This window comes from Sapajus apella, unplaced genomic scaffold (assembly GCF_009761245.1).
Source record: "Sapajus apella isolate SASKATOON/1434 unplaced genomic scaffold, GSC_monkey_1.0 scaffold3, whole genome shotgun sequence".
Taxonomy (NCBI): domain Eukaryota; kingdom Metazoa; phylum Chordata; class Mammalia; order Primates; family Cebidae; genus Sapajus; species Sapajus apella.
Window position 1 is genome coordinate 56,381,347 of NW_022436943.1, and position 24,179 is coordinate 56,405,525.

The 24,179-nt window shown below is 51.2% G+C and overlaps 1 protein-coding gene across 2 annotated transcripts in view; it reads right to left on the reverse strand.

Annotated features, from left to right (window-relative positions):
• Nucleotides 1–24,179, reverse strand: part of NDRG1 (N-myc downstream regulated 1) — a 59,114-nt gene that overhangs the window by 15,003 nt on the left and 19,932 nt on the right. For both annotated transcript variants that reach the window (XM_032254054.1, XM_032254044.1), the window contains exons 4-9: nt 10,507–10,612; nt 9,076–9,196; nt 5,867–5,929; nt 5,063–5,123; nt 4,354–4,440; nt 2,222–2,278 (exon numbers count right to left, since the gene is read on the reverse strand). In XM_032254054.1, coding sequence (XP_032109945.1) covers nt 2,222–2,278; nt 4,354–4,440; nt 5,063–5,123; nt 5,867–5,929; nt 9,076–9,196; nt 10,507–10,612 — 495 coding nt within the window. The remainder of the gene's footprint in view (nt 1–2,221; nt 2,279–4,353; nt 4,441–5,062; nt 5,124–5,866; nt 5,930–9,075; nt 9,197–10,506; nt 10,613–24,179) is intronic.

Sequence of the window (24,179 nt, forward strand, 5' to 3'; positions counted from 1 at the left end):
CTGTGGGAGAATACATTTTTGTTGTTCTTTTCTTGTTGCTGTTGTTTTAAGATGGAGTATCCCTCTGTCTCACCCAGGCTGGAGTGCAATGGTGTGATCTTGGCTCAATGCAGCCTCCATCTCCCAGGTTCAAGCAATTCTCCTGTCTCAGCCTCCCGAGTAGCTGAGGTTACAGACATGTGCCACCACACCCAGCTGATTTTTTATTTTTAGTAGAGATGGGGTTTTACCATGTTGGCCAGGCTCATCTCAAACTCCTGACCTCTGGTGATCCATCCGCCTTGGCCTCCCAAAGTGCTGGGATTACAGGCGTGAGCCACCACGCCCGGCCCACCTGCATTGTTCTAAGCCATCCTGCTTCTGGCAATTTGTTCCAGAAGCCACAGGAAACCAATACAACAGGCAAACCCAGCAGCTGTGCTCGCCAACTCCAGAGTGGAGACTGTTTCCCTGGCGTACTTGGCAACTCCAGAGTGGAGTTGGGACCAGATCCAATTCCTTAGTTTCAGAGGTCCATGCACAAGAGGCACCGCAAAGGAGTGCTGAATAAAGACCCAGCTACTGCTAGCTTACCCTGCTCCAAACATGCACCAAGTCCTCAGCAAGGAGGGCCTTCCATTCACCTCTTCTAAAAACACAGAGCTCCCCAGTCTACACCCAGGGTATGCCTGGCTCTCCATGATCCCTCCTTTGTGTTTCCCCAGGACTCGCGTGGGTGTCAGATGGTCACACATGTTCGCTACAAGGAGACAGCGATATGTGGACCATTCACAGTAGGCAAAGCAGGTCACTGCAATTTCAGGCAACCCAGGGGTTTTCCAGACCCTCAGCTTCCAGCCAAGCCCATGGCATGTCCTTCCTGAGGGCAGCTGGCCCCAGCTGAAGACACCAAACCAGAGTCTGGGCCAGGCAGGCTGAGCTGATGAGAAGATGACCACTCACTCTAGCACGCTGAGCGACTTGGCTCGCTCACCCTCAGTGGGGTGACTCTGCAGAGGAGCAGCTCATCTAAGAGCCGGGCAGCAGCACAGGCAGCCGCCCTCCTGCTGTGGTTACCAGAATGAAGCCAGATTCATAGGTTCAAACACTGACTCTACCTCTCCCTGGCTGTGAGACCCTACACAAGTCACTCAACCTCTCTGATCTCAGTTTCCTCTTCCACACACTGGGAATGAGAACAGAATATATCACACGGGTCACAGAGCTCCTGGGTGGAACCCTACAGTTTACACTTGTGAAGCTCTTAGGATGGAGCCCAGCGCACGGCTACCTCCACAGACATGTTTGCCATAGACCAGATTTATAACAGCCCCAAACTGGAAACAGCCCAGAGGCCTTATCAACAGATGAAGAGAAAAGCAGACTGTTGCACATACATAAATGGAATACTTCTCAGCACTAAAAAGGAATACACCGATTTTAAGATATAGGGTGCAGTGGGCAATCACAGCTCACTATAACCTCAGACTCCTGGGCTCAAGCGATCCTCCTCCCTCAGCCTCCCAAGTAGCTAGGACTATAGGCATGCACCGCCATGCCTAGCTAATTTTTACTTTTTTTGAAGAGACAGGGTGTCACTATGTTGCTCAGGCTGGTCTTGAACTCCCAAGCTCAACTCGTCCTCCTGCCATGGCCTCCCCAAGTGCTGGGATTACAGGTGCGAGCACTGCACCCAGCCTAGGAAAAAACTATCGATCCACCCACCAACACGGACCGATCTCAGAATAGTTACGCTGAGTGAAAGAAGCCAGACCAAAAATAAATAAATAAATGAAAGAGTGCATACTGTATAATGCCATTTACATAAAAATCTAGGAATTGCAAAGCCACCTAGAGAGACAGAAGCAGATCAGAAGTTGTCTGGGGAGGAGGGTTATCAAGGGGTGCAAGGAAACTCTTGGGGTGACGGAGACGTTATTCTCCTGATTACAGTGATGGCTTTACAAATGTACACATATGTCAAATTTAGCAAATTGTGTGCTTTAAATTTGTGCAGTTAATGGTACTTCAAACAGCTGTTTTTAAAAGACACATATAAAAAGAGAGAGACAATGAATACCTGTTGCTTATGAATGAATAACATCACGTATCTCATGAGCACCAGCTCGGTGGCCCCACTGATTGTGTCTTGCTGTCTCCACCCCCACACGGGGCCCTGTACTGAGCACCACATAATTCAGTGCTCAGCAGGAACCACAGAATGCCACACCACACAACTCACCTTCCCAAAGAGATGGGACACCACCATGTCTGGCAGGGCCTGGGTCCATCCGGAGATCTGGGGAGGAGTAAAGCCGGTGAAGCCAGGAGCTGATAGTAGTTAACAAGGTCAGCAAAACCCCACTTCCCTGGGGGCAGAGTGGCACTGTTGGACTCCCCTCTGAATGCAGGCCTCAGGGACATCCCCCCTGAGAGAAACTCAGTTCCTGTCTCCTCTTCCCTCCTGGGCCTGATCCCTGAAATGCAGGGCCTGGGACTAGATCCAATTCCTCATTTTCAGAGGTCCATGCACAAGAGGCACAGCAAAGGAGTGCTGAATAAAGACCCAGCTACTGCTAGCTTACCCTGCTCCAAACATTCACCAAGTCCTCAGCAAGGAGGGCCTTCCATTCACCTCTTCTAAAAACACAGAGCTCCCCAGTCTACACCCAGGGTATGCCTGGCTCCCAACTATCCCTCTTCTATCACCCCCAAGCCAGTTTCCCCTTTCTAAGTATACTGACATTACCAAAGACCTGGCTGATCTTCGTTTTCCTACCTCTCCCCAGTGACAACACTAGGTTTACAGCAGGAGCTCCACAAATGTGTGCTGACCAAAGCATTGAGCAAGAATAAGTAGAAGAGACGCTCTAGACCTGGGGGTCCTTGGCTGGCCCTTGCCTGACACTGCCCAGCTGTGTGGCACTGGGCAGTTGCAGCCTGTGGGTCTCAGTCTAATCTGGAACTGGGAGTGCCAGGAACCTCAAGGCCACAAGGTCAAGGTGAGGGCTGCAGGAAGTAACTGCACATATCACAGGATCTAACCCCAATGCCTGGTGCTCACAAGGCTGGGGTTGAAAAGGAAGGGTGGAGCACAGCTGTTAAGACCCTGCAGACATTCCTCAGGGTTCACACCAGCCAGTGGTCGCCATCCCCAGACCTTCAAGTCTGACTTGGAACAGCGATCATGAAGCCCAACAGCTTGACTGGAATGTCACTTCCTTTGCTGGAAAATCAAATAAAATCCAGGGAGTGTGTTCCACTCTTGAATGTCATTTAGGCAGGAGGGAAGGGCTCCCGCATTCTAAAGTAATGTTCAAAGAACAAATGGAAAATCACGTGGCTAGGACAGGGGCGGGAGAAGGGGCAAGAGGCACAACCCCTTCAAGCCCTCTGTCCCTGGCAGCCACCCAAAATTCAGCAAAAATGCACTTTCAAAATGAGAAGCTGGGATCACCTCAGCTTGAAGGGCTTTGTCCTGTTTCAAATGCAATGACCCCTGCCTCTCCTTGGCAAACACTGGGGCCTTTACAGGAAAAACAACAAAACACCACAATGATAATTTTATAAAGACAAACAAGGAACCTTAGGACACTAGGCAACACAGCACAGGTTCTTTCTCCTGCAGGCAGCCCGTCCTGCTGACCAGGCCTGCCGTCTCCCATCCCAGACGGGAGCCCCAGGGGCAAGGATGGTCAGGTCCACCAACCACAATGTCAAAGGGAGCTGCATCCAGTCCCTTTCTACTGCCCAGCTTTATGTGGCCCTGGGCAAACTCCTTAGCCACTCCGAGTCTCAGTTTTCACCTCTGAAACGGTTATAACAATTCTCACCTCCTGGAGTTACTATGAAGATTAACTGTGGTAATGCACATACTGCAATGCAGAATGAAACCAGCACACAGACAACTCTCAATCTACGTCAGCTAATTATTATCGTCAAATGTGCAGCAGGCACAGTCAGTACTAAATACGCGTGTATGTCTCTCTAATAATGTGAATGAATTCCGAAGATTAGAGGCTTGTGTCTTGTTCATCTCAAGAAGCCTTGTTCTTAAAGATTGCTCAGCATCTTGACCAAAGCCTGGCACAAGTTAAGTACCAAGCAATGCTTTTCCAAGCTGGCTCAGGGACCAGTGTCCCAGTAGTTTCCCTGCTTTGGACAGCTTGGTGGTATTTAAGTCTTCTGAATGGCAAATGGCTGAGGCCATGTGTACTGTTCTAAGCAAAGCAGAGGGAACTGCTTTCTTTCCTGGAGTGGGCAGTAGAGGGTCGTGGAGGAGTGGGTAAAGAGAAGGCTCATAGATCCAAGGCTCTTCCAGGCAGAGGCTGTGTGCACCTGTCCCTATGCCTGCCTGACAGGCCCCCACCTCACCTTGGAGGCGGCCCAGTCCATCCAGCCTTCTGCACAAGGGTTCACGTTGATGAGGACGAGGCCCTCCACCATCTCAGGGTTGTTCAGCTGCAATTCAAGACACAAAGTGAGACACACAGCCCAGCAATCGGAAGCACTAGGAACCTTCCAAGGCAAACCGAAGCTTGGGAGAAGTACCCAGAAAAAGGCAGTGTGGGCACCAGAGCCGGCTACTGCTCCCCGGCCCCACCCCATGCCAAACTGAGGTTCCAGTACAGCAGACACGAGATGGGGTCCTAGAGAGCGCGAGAAGGAGAAAGAGGAGGCACAGGAGAAGTAGGAAGCTCACTGCTTTGCAGACCTGCCTTCGGCAAGTCACTTCAACCCACGAAGGCTCAGCTTTCCCAGCTGCCATATGGGTGTAACACACCATCAACCTCATCCATCAGACAGGGTGCACAAATGCTCTCTAGCTGTGACAGTAACAACTGTATTTATAAACACACACACCTGCGCATGCGTGTGCGCGTGCACACACACACACACACACACATGAGTACTCACACCACACACACACACACACACACACACACACACAGACACACACAAAACTGTGGAGCATACGGGTCATTTCTTTTTCCCTTTTGGGTTTCTGATGCTTTTCCAAATGTTTTCCTTCATCTTAAAATGTTACTTAAAATGCAATTTTCAAAAAATGCCAAACACTCACAGCAAATCGAGTTAGGATGTAGGCTCCTGCTCCTGTTCCCATGCCAATAATGCTTTTCAGCCTGGAAGCAGAAATACAAATGCGTGTCACAGAAGGAGAGAGTGACGGAAGCCCCAAGGACACACGGAGAACTTCCTGAGGGTGACTGCCTGGCTAGGCAACGTGGGGGCATGCTGCCGTGACTGCCCGCACGGCCCTGAGGTCACTGTGCTTTAGGATTGGACAGAGACCGAGACCTTGGAGAGCCGCGCCCCTTCTCCTCACTTCCCTCCTGGCCGCCACCCAGCCTCTGAGAGGCTGTCTGACATTTACAGGAAGGCCCGTTACGGCATCATTTCTTCCCATTCTTAAGCTTTATTTTGGATTCTAAAACTTGGAATGAAAACAAATCAAGCAAGAACCATGAAGTTATCATTATTTGAAGGGCTCAAAAAAGAGAGGAACACTGGAAAAATGATGGTGTGGTGAGAAAAGCTAAGGGCTCAGGCAGCTCCATTCCAGAACATTCCATGGGAAAGAGAGGAAATGGAAGAACAGGGGGCAGGAGCAGAATGGGTGGGGCGGCCGCCATCATGCAACTAACATTCACGCGAGAGGAAAGCTGAAGTTACAGTAGGCAGACTAGAGCTCAGAGGCTGTGCGAACAACAGTGCTCACAGAGGGTGACGAGCTGATTTCTTGCCTAATCTTTAATCTGCAACCTTCATTTTAGTGGTCAGTCCCCGGATCAAAGCCAAGTCCCAGGAGGACACTAGAAGCCAGGCTGCTGTGCACATGCAGGGGGAGCTGATCCCTCACTCTTACCCAAACTGTTGAAGGACTCCAGGAAGCATTTCAGCCAGCTGATCCATGGAGGGGTACATGTACCTAGAGACGAGACAAAGAAGCCATTAGTGAGCGCCAGACAGAAACGGGTAATCCAAACAGGGACAGGCTTGAAGGGTGGGGGCCATGCCACAGCCTGCCCCATGCACCCAGACTCCCAGTCCACTCCCTTCCCATCCTCCTTCCAAGACCCCTGCGGCACACCGGCACACCATAACTATCAATTGCTTCCTCTGCCCCAGGTCCCAGGGACGAATTTTATGGGCATTATTAGCTCATTCAGTTCTTTCAATAACTCTAGGTGGCTGCTAGGATTTCCCCCAACAGCAAGATTATAAATATCACTGAGGCTGAGAGATAAGCCACTTGGCCTCACAAGAGCAGTGGATGGTTAGCTAGAAACATGTCCTCCCTGTGTGTGTCCGGTTTGGGTCTAGGGTGTTGGAGAAACTGACTAGAAGGCATTTCACAATTCCAACCTCAGGGAGAAGCAGTTAGAACAGGCACAAGTGAGTTCCATCAGCAAAGGAGTGATGGATCCTCACACATGCTGGGCTCTTGGTGAGGTGATGACAGGCCAGTGAGCAAGGCAGGTGCAAACCAGGAGGGAGCCAGCCCTCCAGTCAGCAGAAACAGGGGGCTGTGACTCATAACAAAGGCTATCGAAACGGAGACCTGCCATGATCAGGTGATCAGGGAGGGCTTTCTGGAAGAAGTGACGCTGAAGGGGTCATGGGAGCCTGATGATTAAGTGAGTGGGCAGGGAAGCAGCATGTGCCGAAGCCCTGGGAAGAGCCAGAAACAGCCCGTATGGTGTCGCCCCACATCAACAGAGCCATTGAGCTGAGGCCGCAGGGCAGAAGAGGGGCAAAGGCATGAAGCTCCTCTGAAATGGCCGTGGCCCCTTTTGGAGCCAGCAGCTCCTAAGGTGTGACACTGGAGAAGCCACTTAGTTGCAGGGCCTTCTGTTTCTTCACTGCTCCCCAGGGCTGGCGTGAGGTGAGGAAGCAGCAGAATTCTACTCCCAAGGCCCCTCCTGTATAGGCAGCGGACACCAGAGCCAGGAGGAGCCCAGCCAGGGGTCCTCAACCCTGCTCTGTGGTCTCAGCTTCAGGATACGGGAGGGATCACCCTTAGAGGGCTTGGGAGACACCCCCACACCCCTGCCAAGCCCCACACTCTCGTCTGCCCCACTCCAGGAGGAAGAAACAAGCCATCCCCATTCTGACAGTGGATCCCACCAGACACACATGGAAAGCATCTAGTAAGGTCCAGTGCGGTGGCCTGTAAGCCCAGCGCTTTGGGAGGCCAAGGTGGGTGGATCACCTGAGGTCAGGAGTTCAAAACCAGCCTGGCTAACATGGTAAAATCCAGTCTCTACTAAAAATAAAAAAAAAATTAGCCAGGCATTTTGGCACATGCCTGTAATCCCAGTTAACTGGGAGGCTGAGGCAGGAGAATTGCATGAAGCCAGGAGGCAGAGGCTGCAGTGAGCTGAGATCGTGCCATTGCACTCCAGCCTGGGCAACAAGAGTAAAACTCTGTCTCAAATAAAAAGAGAGAGAGAGAGAGAGAGAGAGAGAGAGAGAAACACCTAATAAACCATGGAGAAAATACCCTGCACCCCTTAGCCTCCAGACCAACCGAATAAAAATTCCTGAGCACCAGTGGGGCTCGGACCTTAGAATATTTGTAAACCTTCTTCAGGGGGAGCTAAGAGTCTCTGCTTCCCCCCAAGTCTTTCACACAATTGGTCCAACCAAAGATAGCTTTACTGACATACCTCTGGCTTTATCTGCTGGTTAACAATTAACCATGTCCCACTATTTTAAAACACTTTTAATTTTTGGTTCTGGTCCCATATGGCTGGCTATGCCTTCCCTTCCTCCCTGATAAAGGTTAATTATTAAGGATAATTCTGAACACTAATAAAAAAGGATATCTACTAGTAAATGCCAAGAAGGCCCCTTCTGGAAGACTTTAAACCCAAGAAGCTGGTCCTGCCCTAGTTTAATCACAGCATCAGGAGCAGGGACAAGGGAAGGTATCTCTGAGGTCTGCCTCCCCCACGTAATGCTGACTGGGGAGTCCAGTGAGCTCGAGCGTGGTTGCACAAGGGGAAATTGAAAGGCCATGCCCGCGCAGATCACGAGCTGACAAGGGCCAGGCAGTGTCAACACTCTCAACTAAGGCAGCCTGATTTCCAAACAGGATACGCGTCTTAGAGCCGGTAGACAGGGCCAAAGCCAACACCTCAGGTCTTGGCTGTGCAACCTTTTTTTTCTTTTTTGGAGATGGAGTCTTCCTCTGTCACCCAGGCTGGAGTGCAGTGGTGTGATCTCAGCGCACTGCAACCTCCGCCTCCCAGGTTCAAGGGATTCTCTGGCCTCAGCCTCCCGAGTAGTGGGGATTACAAGCGTCCACCACCACACCTAGCTAATTTTTATATTTTTAGTGGAGACAGGGTTTCACCATGTTGGCCAGGCTAGTCTCGAACTCCTGACCTCAGGTGATCCGCCCACCTCAGTCTCCCAAAGTGCTGGGATTACCGACATGAGCCACCGTGCCCGGCTCAGCTGTGCAATTTTGAGAAAGATAGGTAACACCTCCATGCCTTGATATTTTCATCTAGAAAATGGAGCTAACACCTGCCACACAGAGCTAGCCGTAAGGATTAAGCCAAAATGGCAATGTTAGATCAGAATGATTGCGCCTAGCCCACAGGAAGTGATCCATCAACGCTCCTTCTCGCCCTCTTTTTCTTCCCAACCTTCTTGGTTTTTCCCCACACTATTGGGTCATGTCAAGTCCTCCTCCCCTTCAGTCCTGTCCAGGTTGAGCACACCTATGGTAAAGCCAAGCTTGGAGGAAGGATGAGGGGTGGGGAAGTAGCATCTAATGGGTATGTTGTTTCAGTTTGGGAAGATGAGAGCGTCCTGGAGACGGAAGGCGGTGGTGACTGCACAGCAACATCTGAATGTCCTCAATGCCGCTGAACTATATACTTAAAAATGGTTAAAATGCTAACTTTTATGTTATGTATCTTTTACCACAGTTTAATAAGTGGTTAAGACAACAACTTTTATGTTTTACCACAATTAATAAGTATTTAAAAGAACAAGCCAGCTGAACCCCTCCCCGACACCCAGCTTCCACCCTGCAGAGCTCACAGGGCAAGAGGCTCTCACCCTGCGGGGAAGGAGGCCGCGCCATCCTGCTGGCCAGGGGCATCCACGTGGCAGACGGCAAAGTGCTGGGTGATCTCCTGCATGTCCTCGTAGTTGAAGAGGGGGTTGTAGCAGGTTTTGTCTGAAGAACAGCAGAGCGGGGGGAGGGATGAGAAAAAAGTAAGAGGAGAAAAAATTAGGTGTCTCAGTGGCAAAGCACATTCGTTTTGCTTCACTCCTATTCAGAAGAAGGAAGTGAACTTTGAAGAATACCGATGTTTGTGTTTTTTCGTTTTTTGGTTTTGTACCTATGCCCACTTTCCTGGTGATAAAAGGCAAGAGTAAGTCATGGGCCAGGGAGTGGTATCTGGCAGATGAGTCTTGTAGTTGGTGCTGGAAGGGGTGCCCAGGCTGGCCTCTGCAGCTCCTCCAGTCAGTCAGGGTCAGGATGGCCCTGGCATGAGATGGGTTTGCCCCCCGATCGTCTCTTTCCATCTGGGTCCACTATAACCTCCCACCTGGGGTACTGACCCAGCGTCTAAACATGGCAGTGTTATTCACTCAGCCAGAAAGTAAAAATGCCCCAAATGCCTATCAGCTAAAGAATAGATGGCCAGGCGCAGTGGCTCATGCCTGTAATCCCAGCACTTTGGGAGGCTGAGGTGGGTGGATCACCAGAGGTCAGGAGTTCGAGACTAGCCTGGGCAACATGGTGAAATCCTGTCTCTATTAAAAATACAAAAATTAGCCAGGCGTGGCAGTGGGTGCCTGTAATCCCAGCTACTTGGGAGTCTAAAGCAGAAAAATTCCTTGAACCTGGGAGGTGGAGATTGCAGTGAGCCAAGATCTTACCACTGCACTCCAACCTGGGTGACAGAGTGAGAATCTGTCTCAAAAAAAAAGGATAGATGAAGTGTGGTAAATGCATACAATGGAATATTATTATTCAATAAGGGAAATAAAACTACTAACACATGACCTGGAAAAACCTTGAAAGCATTATGAAAGAAGCCAGTTAGAAAAATTCACATATTATTTGATTCCATGTATACAACACTCCAGAATAGGCAAATTCACAGAAAACGAAAGTCGATGAAGTGTCAGTCATCTGGGGGTGTGGTGACCGATAAAAGGTACAGGATTTTTTAGAAGGAAGAAAATGTTCCAAAATTGTGCTGATGGTTGCACAATTCTGTGGAAAGACTAAAAACCATATGCATGCATTACCGAAGAAGACACCATCACAGAAAGCAAAGTGCCCCAGTGCTCCCAGCACCTCCAGGCACACAGACAACTGCATGCCCACATGCAGTGCATTTCTGGCTTTTCCAGGCTGTGGCAAGAGTTCTTCCCAGAACAGCTCCAGGAAGTCCCAGGCAGAAAGAAAGCACCCGCTCCCGGCCACCGCCCTTCTTAGCTGCTGACAGGGAACCAGGGCTCCTCAGAACTTACGGTTCATGCCGATGTCATGGTAGGTGAGGATGACAGGCCGGTTTCCCTTGGGAGTCCCACACAGCGTGACGTGAACAGAGCCATGTAAAGTCTCGATGTCCTGCTCCTGAGGATAGACAGCAGACAGTGGGCTGGTCATCTGGGGTTCACGGCGTCTGTGTGGCTGAAGACACCCAGCCTGTTTCCAACTGTGTTTTCAGGGAGCTCATTTCTCAATCAGCTGTAAGAGCCCTGGCTTCGGGCAGTACCTCTATCTGGCTGGAAGCCAATCCCAGATCCAAGGCAAGGATGGGACTCCCAGGAGGCAGGAGACGGGGGCTTGGCTCAGACCATGCTGCTAACTGCACAAAATGCCGGGCAGAGGGCCAGCCTGCGGCCATCTCCGCACCAGACTGTGTTTGCTCCATCCAGAAAACAGGCCAGCAAGCCTGTGCTTCCTTGCTTCCCTGCCCCCAGGCCCCACTGGCCCCACAGGTTACTGTACCTGTGACTAACACCTGGTAGCGTGGGGCTACCGGAATTCACACTCCACTTCCAAGAACAGCCCTCAATTTCCTTCAGAAACCCACCCAACCCTTGCCCTCAGTCCTGGGGGTTCTGTTGACACTGACCCCCGCCCCACGTTTCACAAGCCCAGGCCAATTCATGCATTCCACCTCCCTGTTGCTAGTACTGGATCAGGAAAGAACACGTGGGCTGGCTCAGGTCAACTAAAGCCAACTGCACTTATTTCCAGTAACTGAGGAACTGGATCGGACTTGATCTAGCAAGGCTGGATCTGCAGCAGCCACACTGTCACCACGAGGCAAGGGCCTGCCTGAAAGTTTGGCTAGCCCAGGGATGGCAAAGAGAGAAAGGGGATATGGGGATAGCATCCACCACCTGGGATTTTCAATTACATAAGCCACCAACTTCCAATCACATGTAAGCCATGTCCAGCTGACCCAAAGAATGCTGAATGATACCACGCCCATCCTCCCTCCTGCCCTTCCTTCTCGGAGGTCCAGGTGGTTCTTCTGGTCAAGGCAAACTCTCCGGCTCGGCCATGGACCCCCAGCCGGCCCCCCACCCCCGTACCTCTCTGCACCAAACCTTCCTAGCAGCTGAAGACCTGCTCATCTTTCTTCCTCTGGGAAAAAAAAAGGCATCCTGCCTTGGTTCCAAGCATCCCAGCTCACTCATGGATCAATCTCTTACCTGCCACGTTCACCTAAACTTCTGCAGAGGGTAGTCATGAGTCTTTCTCTGTCACTTCCACTCACCCTTCCCCCCATGCCTGCCCCAGGCTTCTGCCCTTCTCAAGGTCACCCAGAAGCTCCTGAGGACCCCAGTCACTCGTCTCCCTTGAGCGATTTCCATGTTTGAGAGCAGCGCCCTCCCCTTTGAAATGCCCCACTCTGGGCTCTGTTCCCACAGGGCAGCTGCGGAGCGGGGAGGTAGGGCCATCAGCCTGCAGAGGACAGGCTGTGGATGCTTCTAAGTGCCAGAGCAGTGCTGAGCCATGTCCCTCCACGTCCTCACCCTCACAAGAGCCATGCCAAGGCCACGTGATCCAGTGGCTGAGGAAGTGACGTTGGTGACCCAGAGTCACAGGGGCAGGCAGCGCAGAGGTGGGTCCCGCAGACAGCCAGCCTCCGCGGGGCCCCAGGCGTCTCACACTTCACCCACCCTTGAGCGGAGAACACTCAGGCCCCATGAGGCCCCCTCATCTCAGCACGCTGCATTGATTTTCCAAAGAATAAATGAGGCGTTGAAGTGGGACACAGAGCGGTCTAGATGCTGCTGAGCCTGCTTCCAGACGCCACCAGAAATGCGACCAACAGAGGTCACTGCCATGTGGTGGCAGAGAGGAGGGTCAGCGTTCACAAACTCATGCTTGAGAAGAGGGGATGGGACAGACCCCCACTTAGGTGCCCTGTGGGGGGAGGGCACCCCCTCCCCAGCTTGAATCTTTAAAACAAGAACAGCCTGGCCCTGCCTATCTCCTAGGTGCGGAAGACACAGAATGCGGGCTGCTCCATCTGAGAGTGACCTGGTGAGGTGGGAGGAGGCAGCTGTCCACACCAGCTGGTGATCAGACTCTACCTCTGCCACTTCTTTACTCCTGATACTTAAGGCAGTTTGATCTCATCCAAGAAACATTCACTAGGCACCTACTGCATGCCAGGTCCCCTTCATCCCGCAGGGATGAGTGGATGAGAACTCACAAGCCAGTGGGGGCAGTGGAGATGGCCCTGGGGGCTGCGGGTCCTCTGAGAAAAGAAGAGAAAGAGGATTTAACCCACTGGGGGGTTGCTGGGAATGGGACCAGGAAAACCTCCTGCATCCCATAAGACGAATGATTCTCAAGCTGAGGAACAAGTTCAAAAACAAAGAAAAATGGCATCCAATCCCAGGCTCCCCCGCAGCATATGAAAACTCTATACTGCATTTCCAACAAGAACTCACCACCTCCCCCTCCCCAGTGGCGGAGTGCAGGGGTTTCTGACCCTCACTTGGAGAACCCTGAAGCCAGCCAGCCCCAGGCCACCATGGTGCTTCTGCAGAAAGCAGACAAGCACCCCAGCTCACTCATGGGTTAGTCTCTCACCTGCCATGTTCATCTAAATTCCTGCAGAAGGTGGTCGTGAGTCTCTCTCAACTGTCACTTCCACTCGCCTGCCTCAGGTTTCCACCCTCCTCAAGGTCACCCAGAAGTTCCCTGTTCCCGAACGGCACAGGGATGCAGGTTGCCAGGTGAGGATGGTGACAGACAGAGGCACAGCAGAGCCAGGCCCAGCTCCCTGGGAGCTTCCGGGCCAGCCCAGCACGGGTCGTCCTGGCACCTGCAGTAGTCCCCAACGCAGTAAGTCCCCTGTCTCACAGAGCTCAGCCCATCTCCCTTCCGCCCTCTCTGCCCCTCAGGGCCCCAACACTTCTTTCCTGCCCATAACAGGCCCTGGAAAAATCCATAGATGAGGGAGCAGTGGCCCGGCTTCCAGCGGGGGCCAGAGATCATCTGCTGGGCCCAGCCTGGCCCTGAAGCCACTGTGGGAACAAAGGCTCATTTGTCTGTGGGGGCACATTCTTCATTGTCTCCCCAGCTGGCCCACATGGGTCCCTCTAGAGACTGGCCAGGGCAGGCAGCGTCCCCACTGCCACAGATGTCAGAGTGCAAATCCAAGTTCTACCGTTCCCCAACCTCTGAGCCTCCAGGTCTTCACCCCTGAGACAGGAGGGCCACCTGCACCCCAGGCTCCATAGCAGGAGAGGATTCACCTGCTAGAGTCCAGACCACAGCACCAGGCAGGAGGGGGGCTCCCGGCGTACGCACCATAGGATGTTAATGAGGCAGCAGGTACGGAACATGCCACCACAGCTGGCATCAAGAATGTCGCTGGCAGCCCCCGGGGTTGCGGGTGGGTAACAGGTTTTTGACTCGTCTCTTTGAAGGTCTTAAAATTACAGCTGTGGAACCAGCACTAAACTGAAGGGTCCCTCCCTCCGTCCAAGGAGGAAAGGCTACGTGGGTCTCCTTCGCTCTTCTGTCCACAGGCCCCTGCACAGCTGCCTGCTCTCGGTGGGCATCTGGTATCTGCTGGATAAGAGATTCGACCCAGGCAGAAAATGGTGAGCATCGCCCCCTAGGAAGGAACTTTCTCTCCTAAGGGCATGGATCAATGTTGGAATCAACCCCACTCTGCTCCTGGATTGGCCATGAGATGCTCAGCTCCCTCCCAATAAGACCCCTGGGGTTGGTGAGAGCCTCACAGAGCACTAACGCTTCACCCCAACTCATGAGGAACTATAGGAGTGTCAGGACCCTGGCTGCTGCCTCAATACCGCCCCGAATCTCAGCCTGAGCAGGACTCAGAAGAAGCGGGTTTCGACACTGTTAGCCTTGGTGGGAAGGACAAAGACCCCTTCTGGGAAAGTGGAAGTGGGGAAGGTCACGTGGGTGCAGGACTGCCTCCCAGGCACAGGTGACAGGGGTGAGGGAGAACATTTGCTAAGCGCCTATGAAAAGTAAGGTAGGGTATCAGAGCTTCACGCCACAGGGAAGCCCATCACTCCCACTTTACAGGTAAAGAAGTTGAAGTGACTCTCCCAAGGTCATGGGCTTATAGTGGTAGAACTGGGATTCGAACTCTCATCCGCTGGGCCCTTGGTCTTCTGTGCCAGGGTCTGCTGGCCCCCATCAGTCCTCCTCTCAGTTCCTGGCCCCCCAGCACACCCAGGAGGAGGAGGAAAAAAAGCAAGTGCTGTGATCTTCCCTGTGCCCAAGTCCCATCCCCTAAGTCTCACACACACACACACCCTCAACAAACACACCCACCAACAAACACACGTGCACGCACGCGGTTCTGAGCCAGCCAAGAAGACTGAGATTGAATGGGAGAATGACAACACTCACAAACACAGGCCTTTGTCCTATTCAGTCCCAAAGGAATGTTCTGTCCTCCTGTCCCTGCGGGAATAAATCACCCAGTGTTCTGGAGAGAGGAACCCGTTCTGTGTCTTCTACGTTTTCCCAAAGAGAGGGCACAAGGAACCCAGAACATCAGACCCGCATGGTGCACTATTCTTCCTCTTGCCCGAGAGAGCAAAGTGCCTATGTCGGGGCTCAGCAGAGGACCCCCCGACACTGGCTGGCACAAGGCTGGCAACACAAACACAAATCCTCCACCATCCAGGGCCCCAACCCCAGCTCCTCCACAGTTCAGGACCACGCCACGGAAGACCCCACTCCCAGGGCCTGATTCAGACAAGGAGATGTGAAGACCAAAGCTGGCTGCACACACCGCTTTCCTCTCACCTGCTCTGGAAGAGTCTAGAAAGCTGCTCTCTCACGTCTACAGGTGATGGCAGGGATGGGGGTGGTCACAAGCAGCCATCGCATCTTACCCACGCCCTCTATGCACTTTTCACACGTGTTTTCTTATTAAATACATGCAACAGCTGCTGCAAAGATGAGAAAGCTGAGGCCAAGAGAGATGAAGAACTTCATCCAAGGCTGCACAGCTGGAAGAGGGGGGCAGGATCTGAACCAACCTTGGATTGGAATGTCTGCACCCAAAGCCTGTTCTCTTTAACATCCCATTTCACATTCCATGCAGAGCAGAAGAGGTAAAGGAAACCTTTCTCTGCAACATGCACTGTGACTTTCTAAAGGGGGATGCAGCACGTCAGAGTCTCCACATTTATTTCACTGCAGAACACCTGTATCTCCCCAGCGTCCCCAAGGAATAGCAATCCGGGTGGCACAGGTTGAGTTCCGCTCCCAAACAGAATGGAGAAATGATACCTGCTGCTCCCATCCTCCTAAAGCAGGCACCTGCCCCCAAACTGCAGGCTTGTGTGCCTTTGTGAGGACGTGCACCAACAATGGAAACTCCTCGGCACAGACATCACCTCCTCCTTGCTGCTACCCACCTGCTCCCTTCTTTGCGGCACGGCCACAGTTACAAATATCTGTGGAACAGCTGCCTCCCCAGCCAGACCGCCAATTCCCAGAGGGAAAGGCTGGCTCTCCAATACACAGAATCTGGCCAGGAGGATGCGCTTAGAGATTTACAGTCTTCGCCGGGCCCGGTGGCTCACGCCTGTAATCCCAGCACTTTGGGAGGCCGAGATGGGTGGATCACGAGGTCAAGAGATCGAGACCATCCTGGTCAACATGGTGAAACCCCGTCTCTACTAAAAATACAAAACATTAGCTGGGCATGGTGACACGTGCCTGTAATCCCAGCTACTCAGGAGGCTGAGGCAGGAGAATTGCCTGAACCCAGGAGGCGGAGGTTGCGGTGAGCCGAGATCGCGCCATTGCACTCCAGCCTGGGCAACAAGAGCGAAACTCTGTCTCAAAAAAAAAAAAAAAAAAAAAAATAAGAGATTTACAGTCTTCACTGCCTGTGTGCTGGTGAGTAGCACACATGGCACCTACCACAACGATCTACACCGTCTGTAAGACGTCAAGTGGGGAAATGGGACCTAACACTGAGCATGCCTTAGAGATTTCATCTCTTTGGCTGTCAACCCTGGCTTGGAGCTTTATAAACTATGGCAGACTCTGTTGGTTGGCATCCTAAACATCTGTTGTTCCCTTCTTCTCCAGAATAGAATTCCAACTGCCACACTAAGCAGTGAAGTGCCTGATGAAACGTTCCCCTTCCTTCCTCATCTCCCTTGTAACCAAGGACGGTCAGGAGGTTCAGTTGTGGCCAATGAGATACCAGCAGAAATTCCTGCAGCTTCAAGGAGAGTTTTTTTAAAAAGGGTCAAACTTGGCCATTTGATTCTTGTCCGTTCACCCTCCCACCAGCATCCTACCTGGAACATGGATGAGATGCTCGGGGGTTCAGTGGCCATCCTACCAATCTGAGGACCAAAGCCACATGCTCGGGCGACAGCGGGAAGCTGGAAGGACGAACTCCAGCTGGGCTGGGTGACGTTTATAGCCTGGGGTGTTTGCTTTCTCGGTTGGTGAGAATAGCAAACATTTCCTTGTTACAGCACTGTGTGTTGAGTAATACTTATCCTAATGATATAACCACCGTGTGCTCCTGGCCAGGTTATCAGCCTCCTCTGACAGTGCCTGCCATCCGTTGTAAGCTGAGGTCAATAACAAGGCCTTCTGCTCTACTGAGCTGCTCCCAAGACGAAAATCATGGTACGGACCTGAATGTGTTTTGCAAACGGCAGCGTTTTGCTCCCTGTCAGTTGTTATGGACAACCGCTCCAGAAGTGATTACAGTGAAGCGGCCAGGGCCAGCCCCACTGGCTTAAGTCAACTCTCTGGATGATCCGGAGGCTCTCTGGAGGCCAGCTGTGACTGTGTCTCCCTGTCCCCAGTAATCCCCTCCTTCCCAGCAGGCCCTGGGCAGATGCTGCCTGTACTGGGCTTTAAGAGGATGACCGTATACCCAAGCTCTAAGTCAGTTGGTGGGTTGGGCGACCCCTCCCTTGGTCTAGCAAGCCTTGGGGTCCAGGCATGGCCAGTGCAGTAGGGCGCACTCTGGAACAGCAGGCCAGGAAGCTGACTGGCTCAACAACATAAAGTCAAGGCCGATGGTGGCAAGAAAGACAAATCATGGGAATGTAGGCTCAAGAGAAAATGTCAGGGGCCTCCCCTCCCCACCATCTTTTCATAAAATGATATACTCCTCCCCTCTAAATTTTCCTGGCTCATCTCCTATGCCCTTGGAGGAGGAGGGGAAGCCACAGCTGTACCACTCCCCTTAATGATCCATTCCGTTAAGTAAGAAACACAGGCCAGGCATGGTGGCTCACACCTGTAACTTGAGTTTGAGACCAGCCTCTGCAACACAGTGAGACCTCCTCTCTACAAAAATAAAATTAGCCAGGCATGGTGGATCACGCCTACAGTCTCAGCTACTAGGGAGGCTGAGGTGGGAGGATCACTTGAGCCTGGGAGGTCACAGTTGCAGTGAGCTGAGACTGCATTACTACACTCTAGCCTGGGCAACAGAAGAAGACCCTGTCTTAAAAAAAAAAGAGTAAGGTGCACAGAAAGTACCAGAGTACCAGAGACAACCAGGGAGGCGTGCGTAGCCAGGAGGAGCCTGATAAAAAGGCAGCCACGCACTTGCCGAGCAAGTCCAGTAAGCCAGCTTTGTCTCTTGTCCTATCACGGCAGCCATTGAACAGGGAGCCTTTGGGGCTGCAGTACAGGTGCCCAACGAGGTAGCAGAGTTAAGATCCAAGATAGGTAGGTCCTGGGGCTTCCGAAGCCATGATTGCCCTACAAGCCCCACACAATGGAAGATAAGACCTTCAAGGCGAGGGTCAAGCTGGGCCTGTCCCTTCTCGGTTCATTCCCCAGTCTTTTATGTTGACATCGGGTCAAGAGAATTAAACAAAGTTACACAGTCAGAGAACAAGCTGCTGTGGGCAGAGATGTCAGCCCAGGAATCTGGCATGCAACTGGAACCCACACTCAAGACCTCCCTTCTCCAAGGAAAAAAGAACTTGGAAGAACATCTTTGTTGGATTAGGGTAGAGAGACGGAACAGACCCCCTGTCATCCATGGAGCAGGGGAGGGCGACAAAGGCCCATGAGCTGAGCCCGCTGCTGTGTGCATTCAATGTCTGAAACGCTCTCAGGGACAGCAATGCTCCCCACTGTTTCACAGATTAGGAAACTAAGCCCTGGGGAGGTCAAGTGAGTGGCCAAGGGCACGCGGGTAGTAAATGACAGGGCTGGGTCTGCCCTCGCTTCCACTCACTGCACCCTTTCTGGGACACCAGGAGATGAATGAGGTCAGCCTGGCAGGGCCTGGCCTGGGCGCACCTCGGGGGCCGCGCATAAGCCCCACTCTCCCATTCCTCTGGAGGGTGCTCCTAGGAAATCCACAGCAGAATTGCAGAAGAGGCACGCCGTGTTTATTTTGCAAAGCCTCATTTTGTGTTGATCCAGATGAGTGTTCCTGCCATCTGTCACTCTAAGGGTTTGCTCTAAGTCCCAATGGCTTTGCTAGGAAATAGGGCTGGGGGAGGGTGAAGATGGGAAATGAGGACTTCCAGGCTTGTGTCTGAGTTCTGCCCACCTGCAGTCATGGGGCATGAAAACAAGAAGCAACTGTGTGGAAAGAGAAATTAGCAAAAGGTCACCATTTCCATTTTCCCTGTGAGCTGGTCTGCTTCCAAGAAAAGGGGAGAAAAACAGCTCCCCCTGAATGGGATCATACGTCCCCGAAACCAGCTCAGCTCTACTGAACAAGAGGCTTCTCGGCAGAACTGGGAGCCAGACCTCTGGAGCCCCCGCCCGGCCCCCGTGCTGCCCCAGCTCCTTCCACCGCTCCACATGGAGGCCCCGTGGGTAACATCAGCTCATTTCCCAGGGAGCCCTGGTGAGCACACAAACACAGATTCCCATGGAAACCAAATCAAATCTAATCATCTGAATAACTCAAGATCCAGGTGGAGGGAATTAGAGGCAGCAAATCCAATAGAAAAAGCAATTTGAAGCCATAGAAAGTCACTCGGCTCACAAGGTACAATTTAGGGGTGGTGAAGTCAACTCTGCTGTCCCTTCCCCAAAACTCATTAAATGAACTGAACTTTGGCTCCAGACGTGGGGATTGAATCAGCTTTTGCCAGCTATCTTGGCATGGCGTAACATTGGGCAAATCCCTTAAGACTTTTCTGGGCCTCGTATCTTCAACATGAAATGAAGATGGCAAGGATACCTCTCTCGTGAGGTTTTGAGAATCACACGAGCGGATGCAGGCAAAGAGCCCAGCGTGGTTTCTGACATACAGCCGGGCTCAAGAGAGGCCAGCCATTGTGATTTCCCTAACTCTAGCACTTTTCGGAGGCAGATGGATCTACATCTATGACTGTCTCAGCAGTACCCTTTGGGAAATTCCCTAACACCTTTAAATGGGTCTCTCATCTGCAACAGAGGCCAACATCCCTCACCTTGGCAGGGAAGCCCTGAGACAATGAGTGAGTATGCAAATACTCATTCTTCCTCCTCTTCCCTCCTCCAAGTGGCCTTCCACAAAGCCCCCCATTTGGAGCAGAAGTCTTGGACTCTAGAATTCTAGCCAAAGAAAATAAGCTGGAACCCAAAATACTCCCACCCTCCCTACTCATCAAATCTGCAAACTCAACTGCCTAAAACCTGAGGCCGAAGCCTTTTCAGCAGAGCCAGATCAGATCGCGTCCTTCCTGCAACCCTGACACCTAGGCCAGCAGCCTGCCCACCCCATGCTCTGAGAGTTCCGGAATCTTTCCAGGAAGGGGGAGCCAAGCAGGGGCCTGACAGCACTGGCAGAACCTCACATGCAAATCACCAATCACTTTGCCTGAACATCACCCGGGACAAAACAAAGAGACCACCCAAAGGCGATGCCAGTGACGGAGAGACAAGGCCTGATGCCATCTGCTCTGGTGGGCGAGCTGTCTCCTGAGACAGGCCACCCAGCAGCTCAACACAGACTCCGCCAGCAGCTCCTCAGTGCCAAGCTCTGGGCTCAGTGTGTGTGTTTTGATTAAAAAAACAAAAATGCCTAAATTATTGACTACATTGGGAAAAGAAGTGGGAATCTGCCTGAGTTAGTCAAAGTGCTGAAGCAGTAATTATTTTTCAAAGAATAATATTGGCTGCTTTCAGATACACACAATAAAGCAGCTCAGACTCCTCAGACTAGACCCCAAAGACCTGGCCGGGAGGGAGCCCTATTTTAACAAGCAGGTAAGAAACCAACTAAATGAACAGATAAAATCCATTTGCCATGAAGGCACATCAATTCTTGAGTCCTACAACAACTCATTGTCAGTAGGCTAAACATAAGCCCAATGAAGTGTTGTTTAGATGATCTGCTTGGCCAGATTTTTTGACAAGCAGACGTGGCAAAGATGAGCCAGAATCTAGTCCATAAGGGCTTGATCAGCCTTTCCAGGAACAGGGCCACACTCAAGTATCATGGCTGAGAGAACTGTCTCGGTCAGACAGTCCTGGGCTCAATGTGGCCCACTTCACAGCTGCCACCCCTGGGAAAGCCTCAGCTTCCTTACCTGTAAAGTAAGGACAATGGTACAGGTCTCCAAAGATTCAGCAAGAGCATGTGGGAGGCCCACAGTGCTGGCCTGGCTCATCAGAAGACACCAAAGTCCATGGCAGGCAGGTGCTGTCCTGTCGCTTTGCTGGAACTCCCGTGTGAATCAGAGGTCAGAATATGCTGACCAGTCCCTGGGCTGATATGCCCCGTAGGCCCTGGCCCTGTCACCCAACCGGCCCAGGCAGCTTCTGTGGTCACACTGCACTGCTTCTGAAGGAAATTCTACAGCAATTCTCCACCCAAGAATTTGGAGACTGCTAAAAAGCTGAGGGACACTTTGATCAATCTCATGAATCAACTGGATCTAGAAGCCGAATCGAAATGAATACAGATTTATACAAAAGATTTTTTTTCTTGGTAACAATCTTGACAAAGTATCATTCAACACTCAGATTCAGCTCAAATATTGTGACTTACCTGGAACACTGAGCCTGTTAACAGTTTACAGGAATAATGCATTTCTGCCCTTGAAAATGTCAGAATCGAGGTCAGAAAGGCCTTTGCTCGTGCTGCTACCTCTGCCTGGAATGATCTATCCGCAGGCTTCTTTTTGTCACGTGACTGGCTCCATCTTTCAAGTTTCAGTGCAATGTCACCACTGTAAAAAGCCTCAACCTAAGAAGACAGCACCCCAGCCACGCCCTATCCCATCACCTGGCTCCATCTCACCCTTCACTGTTGTCTTTAAAGCACCTACAGAAACTGAAATTCTTATGTTTGCTTGTCTGCATGTTTGTCTGCCTCTTTCTTCTAGGGAATGAGGATTGGTTTCAAATATGCACCCTGGAAGCACGTGGCTTGAGGTCCCCTTTCCAGCTCTGTGCTCTCAGGCGAGTTCCTTAACCTCTCTGTGCTTCAGCTTCTCTCTCTGTAGGATGGGGACAGGATCACGTGGGGCACATTCGGCAAGCTGCCAGTCACACATTCTGTGCTCGGCAGTGCTGAGCTATTATTCCAGAATTTAGGTTCCTGAAAACACGGGTCACTACCCGTCACACTGATCACTGCATCCCCAGCACCTAAACTAATGCCAGGCACAAAGTGGGCGTTTGTTAAAGAAACAAAGGAAGGCACAATAGGAAAAAATGCCCCGACCTCACAGGACAGCTCTGGGGATTAACTCAGAGGGCTCAGCCCAGGCTGGTGCACAGTGCTGGGAGACCTAATCTGACCTCAGCTACCGTCCTTCCAAAGGCTTCTCTGTGTGGTTCCCACTTTAATGATGTCCTAAGGAGCAGCTCCTTAGCTGACCCTGGCTTGAGCAACACAGGCTGACCTTCCCTGGGAGTAGGGGTGAGATCTATTCTCTGCTCTCTCAGTTTCCTGTGTCCTAAGATGGGAGAATAGGAGGGAGATGGAAGAATATTTTGATTCATTAAAAAAAAAAACATAAAAAGCCTAAATTATTGACTACATTGGGAAAGGAAGCAGGAATCTGCCTGAGTTAGTCAAAGTGCTGAAGCAGTAATTATTTTTCAAAGAATAACGTCGGCTGCTTTCAGATACACACAATAAAGCAGCTCAGACTCCTTAGACTGGACCCCAAAGACCTGGCCAGGAGGGAGCCCTATTTTAACAAGCAGGTAAGAGCCCAACTAAATGGACAGATAAAATCCATTTGCCATTAAGGCACATAAAAGTGTTTTGCAGACTTTCCAGAGGAACACGAATATGAGGAATTATCTCCATAGGGAACACATAAACTATGCTTTCCAGGTTTCCCAGAATTGATAACCAAGATTTTAAAATCCCAAATAACCACATGATCCAGTGATAGGGTTTGGCTGTGTGCCCACCCAAATCTCATCTTGAACTGCAGCTCCCATAATCCCCACATGTTGTGGGAGGGACCTGGTGGGAAGTAATTGAATCATGGGGGCAAATTTTGCCCATGCTGGTCCCATGACAGTAAGTCTCATGAGATCTGATGGTTTTATAAAGGCAGTTCCCCTGCACACCCTCTCTTGCCTGCTGCCCCGTAGGACGTGCCTTTGCTCTTCCTTCACCTTCGGCCATGAATGTGAGGCCTCCAGCCATGTGAAACTATGAGTCCACTAAACCTCTTTTTCTTTATAACCCAGTCTCTGATATGTCCTTACAGCAGCTTGAGAACAGACTAATACCTCCAGCAATTCCACTTCCACGTATATGCCCCCAAAAATTGAAAGCAGGATCTTAAAGAGGTATCTGTATGTGCATGTTCACAGCATTATTCACAATAGCCCAAAGCGTCCACCAATGGACAAATGGAGAAGCAAAATGTGGCGCATACATACAATAGAATATGATTCAGTCTTAAAAAGGAAGGAAATTCTGACACATGCTACAACAGGGATGAACCCTGAGGACGTGATGCTAAGTTATACCAGTCAGACACTAAGGCACAAATCAATGCAAATTAATACAGTTTTATAATAATAAAACAGTATATGATTGCACTTACATGAGGTACTTAACTAAAATCTCAGAGACAGAAAATAGAAGGGTGACTGCCTGAAGCTAGAATGAGGAATTGTTTAATGGGACAGAGTTTCAGTTCTGCAAGTTTTAGAGTTCTGGAGATGGCTGGGTGCAGGTGCTCACACCTATAATCCCAACACTTTGGGAGGCTGAGGTGGGCAGATCACTTGAGGTCAGTTGTTCGAGACCAGACTAGCCAACATGGAAAAAACCTGTCTCTACTAAAAATATAAAAACTAGCCCAGTGTGGTGGCGGGCACCTGTAATCCCAGCTACTCAGGAGGCGGAGGCATGAGAGTTGCTTGAACCCAGGAGGCAGAGGTTGCAGTGAGCCAAGATCGCACCACTGCACTCCAGCCTGGATGACAGAGCAAGACTTTGTCTGAAAAAAAATAAAAGATAAAATAAAATGAAGTTCAGAAGATGGACGACAGTGATGGCTGCATGGTAATATGAATGTACTTAATACTACTGAACTGTACATTTAAAAGTAGTTAAGATGGTAAATTTGATGTTACATGTATTTTTCCACAACAACAAAAATAATTGGGGAGGCAGCCCACGATAGTTAGTGCATAGGGTGCGTGATGTCTGGTCCAGCACTAATGCAGGAAGCACCACATCATTGTCCCCATCAGTAACCTCTCT